General features: G+C 51.1%; 1 protein-coding gene across 1 annotated transcript in view; it reads left to right on the top strand.

Annotated features, from left to right (window-relative positions):
• Positions 1 to 7,063, top strand: part of TM4SF5 (transmembrane 4 L six family member 5) — a 30,237-nt gene extending 23,174 nt beyond the window's left edge. The window contains exon 5 of the mRNA XM_068272057.1: positions 6,699 to 7,063. Coding sequence (XP_068128158.1) covers positions 6,699 to 6,710 — 12 coding nt within the window. The 3' untranslated portion in view covers positions 6,711 to 7,063. The remainder of the gene's footprint in view (positions 1 to 6,698) is intronic.
• The last annotated feature ends 3,212 nt before the right edge of the window (positions 7,064 to 10,275 follow it).

The raw sequence follows: 10,275 nt of genomic DNA on the forward strand, positions 1-10,275 counted from the left end.
CTTGCTGACCCCCTCCATGCCCTCTCCTCCACTCTCCCCACCCTAACCTGTCCTAATCTTGCTGCAGCTCAGTATCACCAAACTCTCTCATCAGCCCTAGAGAAAGCTGCTCCGCCAATATTCCGCCGCAACCGACCCCCTAACCCCAGCCCTGGCGCACTACCCATACTCGTAACCTCCAGAGGGAAACACGTGCCAATGAATGAAAATGGAGGAAAACTCGACTAAACCAGGATTTCCTACAGTAAAAGACTAACCTGCTGCAGTTCCACACTGCCCTTGCTCATGCGAAGCAGGAATACTTTACCAAGTTCATCGGAGCACAAGCTTCCAATCCCCGGCGTCTTTTTGGCACCTTCAACTCCCTGCTTAAACCCACCCCCCACCTTCCGTTTCCTCCCTCTCTGCCACAGATTTAGCCACCCACTTCACCAACAAAATAGTCTCCATCCGTCAGGAAATATCCAATCTTCACCTCTCACCCGCTCACAACCAACTCCTCCTCCACCCTATCCTCCCCTCACCTCCTTCACTCCTACTACCATTGAGGAAGTCAACCACCTACTGCTGACTTCCCATACCACTACTTCCCCCCTTGACCCCATCCCTTCTGATCTACTTCAGCCTCACTTCACAGATTTGGCCCCAGTCCTCACTACCCTGTTTAACCTCTCCCTATCCACAGGCACCTTCCCCTCAGACTTCAAGCAGGCCACAGTACTGCCGCTGCTCAAGAAACCCTCCCTCAACCCCTCTCTACCCTCCAACTACCGCCCGATCACCCTCCTCCCCTTTGCCTCAAAACTCCTTGAGCGTCTGGTTCACAAACGCCTGACCCAGTACCTCAATGCCAACTCACTACTAGACCCACTACAATTTGGATTTTGGCCTGCCCACTCAACCGAAACGGCTCTCACTAAAGTGGTCAATGACCTTGCCTTAGCTAAAGCTGAAGGTAAATACTCCATTTTCCTCCTCTTTGATCTTTCAGCAGCTTTTGATACAGTAGATCATCCCCTACTCCTCCAGTCCCTCCAGTCCATGGGCATTCACGATCTCGCCCTGACCTGGCTTTCATCCTACCTCTCCAACCGCTCCTTCACGACCTCCTTCAATGAGTCCTCGTCCACCCCCAACCACCTCTCAGTGGGAGTTCCCCAAGGCTCGATCCTTGGCCCCCTACTGTTCTCCCTATACACATCCTGCATTGGCAAGGTTATCTTCTCCATGGGTTTTAACTATCATCTGTATGCAGATGACACCCAAATCTACCTCCACACCCCTGACATATCCACCACTACTATGGACAAGGTCCCCTCCTGCCTATCTGCCATCTCCTCCTGGATGTCCGCTAGGTTCCTGAAACTAAATCTAGACAAAACGGAATTTATGATCTTCCCACCCCGGTCATCCCTGGACTTCCCAGATGTACAGGTCACTGTTAACCATACTACCATTCGCCCTACCTCTCAAGCCCGCTGACTGGGTGTCACTCTCCTTCACTCCCCATATCCAAAACCTTACAAAGTCCTGCAACTTCCACCTTTGTAACATCTGTAAGATTCACCCTTTCCTGACCTCTGCCACCACCAAACTCCTCTCGTGTCCCTACCTCTCCCTCTAGATTGTAAGCCTTTGGGCAGGGTCCTCCTCCTTTTGTGTCCTACCTGATCATGCACCTCCATTACTGTGAACCCATGCTATGCATTTGAGTGAACCTAACTTGCCTAATCTCCATGCTCCATCCAGTGACTGACTAAGCATTACCTTGTACTCATACTGTGCTGCATGATCTGGTCTTTCTTGTATTCCTGTCATATTGCTGTATGTCACCCCTAAATATTGTCTGTAACCAGGGGCGTCGCTAGCCCTGTTTTAGGGGGGCACGTGCCCCCAATCTTTCCTGGGGTGCCACGGATCTCCGCCCGGCCGCCCCCTCTGTCAAGACTCAGCGGCTCCCTCCAGCCGCCGCGTCACTGACAGTCTCAGACCTCAGGATCAGGCGGCGAGCCGGCGACCAATCGTGCGGGCGCCAGGACCCAGCGCCCGCACTGATATGCGGAAGTGACATCACTTCCGCATATCGAGCGGGGTGCGTCCAGCGCCCGCTCGTACATCTGGTCGGGTCGCCGCTGATCCTGAGGTCTGCTGAGAGGTAGGGGGGAAGCGCCGGCGGCTAGAGGGGGGACCTCCCTGTCACTCATACTATGTGACAAAAAAACGAAAAAAAACCACAGAGACACCGGGAGCCCCTATAGTGTATTATCTTTGCGAAGCGATCAAGATATACAAATAAGACTACTCACAAGTGTGGGTTGCTTGAAGAGGCAACCACTCGTGTACGCAGGTGGAGAAAGCCCGTCTCCACTCGGTCTTTACGGTTCGCGGTCGCAGCTCCTTCGAAAAAAAGTTACCTGCCACGAATTGTGGCAGGAAATAACACGTCCACAGCGTGGGATGTTAGACTCAAGGTTAAGTAGCAGTAGGAGGCGCCCTTGTTGTAATATTTGCACTTATACGTACTTATAACAGTTAATGTATAATATGTAGTAGATCGCCTACCTTAAGAATGGACACTCCACTCGGTAGGATGAATTTGAAAGTTTTAATAATAGTAAGCACCTAGGACAACGCGTTTCGCGGAACAAACCGCTTCATCAGGTCAATATAGTGCTCAATGGGTCTAGATGCAGAAGTGAGCGCCTCTGTCTAGACCCATTGAGCACTATATTGACCTGATGAAGCGGTTTGTTCCGCGAAACGCGTTGTCCTAGGTGCTTACTATTATTAAAACTTTCAAATTCATCCTACCGAGTGGAGTGTCCATTCTTAAGGTAGGCGATCTACTACATATTATACATTAACTGTTATAAGTACGTATAAGTGCAAATATTACAACAAGGGCGCCTCCTACTGCTACTCTCCCTGTCACTCACTCACTAAAGGGGCTCCCTGGCACGCACTCACTCCCTAGAGGGGCTCCCTGGCACGCACTCACTCCCTAAAGGGGCTCCCTGGCACGCACTCACTCCCTAAAGGGGCTACCTGTCACTCACTCACTCCCTAAAGGGGCTCCCCTGGCACTCACTCACTCCCTAAAGGGGCTCCCTGGCACTCACTCACTCCCTAAAGGGGCTCCCTGGCACGCACTCACTCCCTAAAGGGGCTCCCTGGCACTCACTCACTCCCTAAAGGGGCTCCCTGGCACGCACTCACTCCCTAAAGGGGCTCCCTGTCACTCACTCACTCCCTAAAGGGGCTCCCTGGCACGCACCCACTCCCTAAAGGGGCTCCCTGGCACGCACCCACTGCCTAAAGGGGCTCTCTGGCACGCACCCACTCCCTAAAGGGGCTCCCTGGCACGCACTCACTCCCTAAAGGGGCTCCCTGTCACTCACTCACTCCCTAAAGGGGCTCCCTGGCACGCACCCACTCCCTAAAGGGGCTCCCTGGCACGCACTCACTCCCTAAAGGGGCTCCCTGTCACTCACTCACTCACTCCCTAAAGGGGCTCCCTGTCACTCACTCCCTAAAGGGGCTCCCTGTCACTCACTCCCTAAAGGGGCTCCCTGTCACTCACTCACTCCCTAAAGGGGCTCCCTGTCACTCACTCCCTAAAGGGGCTCCCTGGCACGCACTCACTCCCTAAAGGGGCTCCCTGGCACGCACTCACTCCCTAAAGGGGCTCCCTGGCACGCACTCACTCACTAAAGGGGCTCCCTGGCACTCACTCACTTCCTAAAGGGGCTCCCTGGCACTCACTCACTCCCTAAAGGGCCTCCCTGTCACTCACTCACTCCCTAAAGGGCCTCCCTGTCACTCACTCACTCCCTAAAGGGCCTCCCTGTCACTCACTCACTCCCTAAAGGGGTTCCCTGTCACTCACTCACTCCCTAAAGGGGCTACCTGTCACTTACTCACTGCCTAAAGGGGCTTCCTGTCACTCACTCACTGCCTAAAGGGGCTCCCTGGCACTCACTCACTGCCTAAAGGGGCTTCCTGTCACTCACTCACTGCCTAAAGGGGCTCCCTGGCACTCACTCACTACCTAAAGGTGCTCCCTGTCACTCACTATCGGGGTCCCTGTCACTCACTACCTAACTGGAGGCGCCTGTCACTCACTAGCTAACCTGGGGGTCCCTGTCACTCACTACCTAACTTGGGGGGGCTACCATATTAAGGGGGCATTCTGCCTATTTATGTGAAATGCTGTCTATTTATGTGCCTCATGACTGCTGAATGTGTCTTTTTGGGAGCCTTATGATTTGTTGGGGGCCTCATGATTGCTGAATTTGTCTTGTTGGGGGCCTCATGATTTGTTGGGGGCCTCATGATTGCTGAATTTGTCTTGTTGGGGGCCTCATGATTGCTGAATTTGTCTTGTTGGGGGCCTCATGATTTGTTGGAGGCCTCATGATTGCTGAATTTGTCTTGTTGGGGGCCTCCTGATTTGTTGGGGGCCTCATGATTGCTGAATATGTCTTGTTGGGGATCACATGATTGCTAACTGCGAGACTATGGGAAAAGCTGAATCCTTATCATATGAGACAATAGCATTAAACCTACTTTTTTAGCGTTTTAAAACAGAAAATAAAACTGGGAGGTTCTAAAAAATTGAATACATTTTTCAGGAGTAGGATGGATGAAATTGTTTATCTTCACAGTTTATTTTCAACTTGGATTTTCCATAATGTTCATGTATGAGTTAAAACGTTTGTACAGTATTTAGTTTAAATTGCTGTTGCCACTTTGCGATAGATACCGGTAAGTGACTTTTGGGTTGCAGTTTGGGCACTCGGCCTCCAAAAGGTTCGCCACCACTGTCCTAATCTGATGTCCCACCATTGCTAGGTTCATGTAAATTTGTCTCCACCCGTTACCACACCTATATTCTGGTCCATGGCCCACCCAATTTTTGGTGCGGCGCGATAAGCACGCCGCACAACGTGATCGTCATATTTTTGGCACGCTAGCTGCAGTGTGCTGAATTCTGCTGCCTACAGTATGTACAGTATACGCTGTTCTCTAGTGCTTGCACTGTGTGCTGATTTACCTCCAGTGTGTACAGTGTAAGGTGTTACTCTGTGCCTTTATTGATTGTAAACCAGCTGTATTGTATGCAGATCCCTGCTACTTTCAGTATGTACAGTATTAGCTGTAAAGCCTGGTACACACATACAATTTTGATTAGCCAATTTTAGCTCTGTTCATAAAATTCATTGTCTGTTGGCCCACTTACTGCACGGGGGTGGGAAATTGGGGGTCAGTGATTGACCAATCAAAATTGTATGTGCGTATACATCTTTGATCTATGCCTATACTGATTGTAAATGATCGAAATAAAGGACAGGGGGCTCCGTCCAATATTTCGATGGGCAGGCCCGTTATCCGTAGCTTACACCGCTGCTAAGTTCATGTACATTTGGCCCCACCCATGGCCACGCCCACTCACCGCATGGCCACGCCCATTTTTTTTGCCACCTCCCCTTGCCACCTGGTGCCCACAGGTGCCACTGATCTCCAAGGACCCTAGAAACGCCCCTGTCTGTAACCTAAACTAATGTCCAGCGCTGCGTAATATGTTGGCGCTTTATAAATACAATAAATAATAATAATAATAATAATTTTACAGTATTACACAGGGACATTGTAGCATTCATAAATTGTACACAAAATAGTGATGTAATGATGTAGGGATATAAATAGAACAGACGAGTCACTGAGTCTATATGGTGGCAGAGAAGAGCACATGGGGAGGAGGGCCCGGCCAAATTGGATTTACAATCTACTGACTCATTCCTACCTATTATTGAGACTGAACGTCTGTCTCTGTCTGTGAAGTTCTTTTTTATCTGGACCTTTTTTGGACTTGATCTGACTCATCTTCTGGAGAACCATAGTTGACTAAAGCTGGCTATACACTAGGCCGATTCCCCGTCGATCGACAGCAGATTCGATCACTGGGATCGAATCTGCTGTCACATCTTTCACGCTACACGCTAAATTTTGATCTATTTCGTCCCGAAATAGATCGATCCCGTCGATCGCTCCGTGTGGGAAATTACCCTCGATCGCCCGCGGGTAGGGAGCGCGTCGCTAGCAGCGTTCGAGTGCCTGACGACCGATGCAATACAGCTGCAATACATTACCTGCTCCGCCGGCGCGACTCCCCAGGTCTCCGCTGTCTTCTCCGCTCTGGTCTGGTCTCCGGGTTTGGCATGCTTCACTTCTTCCTGTCCCGGCAGGAAGTTTAAACAGTAGAGGGCGCTCTACTGTTTAAACTTCTGCCAGACAGGAAGAAGTGAAGCATGCCGGAACTGGAGACCAGACCAGAGCGGAGAAGAAGACAGCGGAGACCTGGGGAGTCGCGCCGGCGGAGCAGGTACTGTATGCGGGGGGGGGGGGGGGGGGGGGCGTCAGCAGCACCACCACCACTACAGATTGTGAATCGATTTCAGCATAAAACAGTTCACAATCTGTTTGCAGTAAAGGCAGCCATACGATCCCTCTCTGATCAGATTCGATCAGAGAGGGATATCTGTTGGTCGAATCTGTTGGCAAATCGACCAGTGTATGGCTACCTTAAGTGCCAGTGTTGGGTGGGTGCGTTATCACCAGGCTATTAATAGTGTGCTGTAGCCTATTCCTTGCTAACTGTGTGCCCATATTAACTCTGACCTTCTGTTTCCTCTTCCCAGAATGAAGCCTAAGACAGATGGCACTGCTGTAGGGTTTGTCACCCCTTCTTCGCTCCACACTTAAAGTTTCTTTACTTAGTAAAACCACTCCTTTGGACTTTTTGTTGAAATGCTAAATATGGGACTTTGACAAGTCTGAGATATAAATACTGTATATTTTTTATATGTAATCAACAAGGCCAACTCTTTTCGAATGAGTGCTTCAAAGATGGTTGGATGTTGGTGGCCTTGATAAAGTACGTCTTCAGGATTCTTGGTGGACTTCTGTGGCATGTATTGAAATAGCCCGCAATGTGTCTGTTCTGTCGCGTCTTGTTACTTAATCAATAAAGACTTTGATGTCCCAACTAAAGGGGAAAAAATGACTTATTTCTGCTTATTTTGTGAAAGTGCACAGGATGCTGATACTTGACATGAATATTATAATTTAAACCAGTGGTGTTGCTAGGATCCTACAAGATCTGGGGCACTTTTGGACACTCCAGCCAAAAAATGGGTGTCGCCATACACTGGGATGTAGGTGTGGTCATGGGTGGAGCTAAACTTACATGAACTTAAAAAGAGTCTGTAGCGAGAATAAATCTCGCTTCAGACCTCATATATAGCAGGGGCACGTGTGCCCCTGCTAAACCACCGCTATCCCGCGGCTTAACGGGGGTCCCTTCACCCCCAAATCGCCTCGTTTCAGCGGGGGAGCGCTTCCTGGTTGGGGCAGGGCTAACCGCCGCAGCCCTGCCCCACGCGCGTCTGTCAGCGCGTATCTCCGCCACTCCCCCGCCCCTCTCAGTCTTCCTTCACTGAGAGGGGCGGGGGAGAGGCAGCGATGCGCCACTGACAGACACGACTGGAGGCAGGGCTGCAGCCGTTAGCCCTGCCTCCAGGAGCGACCAAGTCTGCGACCAAGTGTCGCAGTGGGGGGTTTGGGGGTGAAGGGACCCCCGTTTAGCGGCGCGATAGCGGCGGTTTAGCAGGGGCACACATGCCCCTGCTAACTATGAGCTCTGAAGCGAGATTTATTCTCGCTTCAGAGTCTATTTAACAGCAGTCTAAGCTTCTGTGCTGGCTGGTCTGGCTTTCTTGTGGGTGAGCTGACCTGCTTCCAGGTTATCTGGCAGTTCCCCCATAGCATTCCCCGACCTTCTAGTGGACCCCCTCCCATACCTGCCACGGACCTCCCACTGAAGCACTAAAACTCCCAGAATGCCGCCAAAGAACAACCACAGCTCCCTGCATTCCCCCATAAAGGCATCACAGTTCCCAGTATGCCCACATAGAGGCACCGTAGCACCAAGCATACCCCCCATTTCTGTGTGCCGTGGTGCCATGCTTGGTGTTATGTAATGCCATACTGGGTGCTGTGATGCCATGCTTGGTGTTATGTAATGCCATACTGGGTGCCGTGGTGCCATGCTGGGTGTTATGTAATGCCATACTGGGTGCTGTGGTGCCATGCTGGGTGTTATGTAATGCCATACTGGGTGCTGTGGTACCATGCTTGGTGTTATGTAATGCCATACTGGGTGCTGTGGTGCCATGCTTGGTGTTATGTAATGCCATACTGGGTGCCGTGGTGCCATGCTGGGTGTTTTGTAATGCCATACTGGGTGCTGTGGTGCCATGCTGGGTGTTATGTAATGCCATACTGGGTGCTGTGGTGCCACGCTTGGTGTTATGTAATGCCATACTGGGTGCTGTGGTGCCATGCTTGGTGTTATGTAATGCCATACTGGGTGCTGTGGTGCCATGCTGGGTGTTATGTAATGCCATACTGGGTGCTGTGGTGCCATGCTTGGTGTTATGTAATGCCATACTGGGTGCTGTGGTGCCATGCTTGGTGTTATGTAATGCCATACTGGGTGCTGTGGTGCCATGCTTGGTGTTATGTAATGCCATGCTGGGTGCTGTGGTGCCATGCTTGGTGTTATGTAATGCCATACTGGGTGCTGTGGTGCCATGCTTGGTGTTATGTAATGCCATACTGGGTGCCGTGGTGCCATGCTTGGTGTTATGTAATGCCATACTGGGTGCTGTGGTGCCATGCTGGGTGTTACGTAATGCCATACTGGGTGCTGTGGTGCCATGCTTGGTGTTATGTAATGCTATACTGGGTGCTGTGGTGCCATGCTGGGTGTTATGTAATGCCATACTGGGTGCTGTGGTGCCATGCTTGGTGTTATGTAATGCCATACTGGGTGCTGTGGTGCCATGCTTGGTGTTACGTAATGCCATACTGGGTGCCGTGGTGCCATGCTGGGTGTTATGTAATGCCATACTGGGTGCCGTGGTGCCATGCTTGGTGTTATGTAATGCCATACTGGGTGCTGTGGTGCCATGCTGGGTGTTATGTAATGCCATACTGGGTGCCGTGGTGCCATGCTTGGTGTTATGTAATGCCATGCTGGGTGCTGTGGTGCCATGCTTGGTGTTATGTAATGCCATACTGGGTGCTGTGGTGCCATGCTTGGTGTTATGTAATGCCATACTGGGTGCTGTGGTGCCATGCTGGGTGTTATGTAATGCCATACTGGGTGCTGTGGTGCCATGCTTGGTGTTATGTAATGCCATACTGGGTGCTGTGGTGCCATGCTTGGTGTTATGTAATGCCATACTGGGTGCTGTGGTGCCATGCTGGGTGTTATGTAATGCCATACTGGGTGCCGTGGTGCCATGCTTGGTGTTATGTAATGCCATGCTGGGTGCTGTGGTGCCATGCTTGGTGTTATGTAATGCCATACTGGGTGCCGTGGTGCCATGCTTGGTGTTATGTAATGCCATACTGGGTGCTGTGGTGCCATGCTTGGTGTTATGTAATGCCATACTGGGTGCTGTGGTGCCATGCTTGGTGTTATGTAATGCCATACTGGGTGCTGTGGTGCCATGCTGGGTGTTATGTAATGCCATACTGGGTGCTGTGGTGCCATGCTTGGTGTTATGTAATGCCATACTGGGTGCTGTGGTGCCATGCTTGGTGTTATGTAATGCCATACTGGGTGCTGTGGTGCCATGCTGGGTGTTATGTAATGCCATACTGGGTGCTGTGGTGCCATGCTTGGTGTTATGTAATGCCATACTGGGTGCCGTGGTGCCATGCTTGGTGTTATGTAATGCCATACTGGGTGCCGTGGTGCCATGCTTGGTGTTATGTAATGCCATACTGGGTGCTGTGGTGCCATGCTTGGTGTTATGTAATGCCATGCTGGGTGCTGTGGTGCCATGCTTGGTGTTATGTAATGCCATACTGGGTGCCGTGGTGCCATGCTTGGTGTTATGTAATGCCATACTGGGTGCTGTGGTGCCATGCTTGGTGTTATGTAATGCCATACTGGGTGCTGTGGTGCCATGCTTGGTGTTATGTAATGCCATACTGGGTGCCGTGGTGCCATGCTTGGTGTTATGTAATGCCATACTGGGTGCCGTGGTGCCATGCTTGGTGTTATGTAATGCCATACTGGAAGCCGTGGTGCCATGCTTGGTGTTATGTAATGCCATACTGGGTGCTGTGGTGCCATGCTGGGTGTTATGTAATGCCATACTGGGTGCTGTGGTGCCACGCTTGGTGTTATGTAATGCCATGCTG

This window comes from Hyperolius riggenbachi, chromosome 3 (assembly GCF_040937935.1).
Source record: "Hyperolius riggenbachi isolate aHypRig1 chromosome 3, aHypRig1.pri, whole genome shotgun sequence".
NCBI lineage: Eukaryota > Metazoa > Chordata > Amphibia > Anura > Hyperoliidae > Hyperolius > Hyperolius riggenbachi.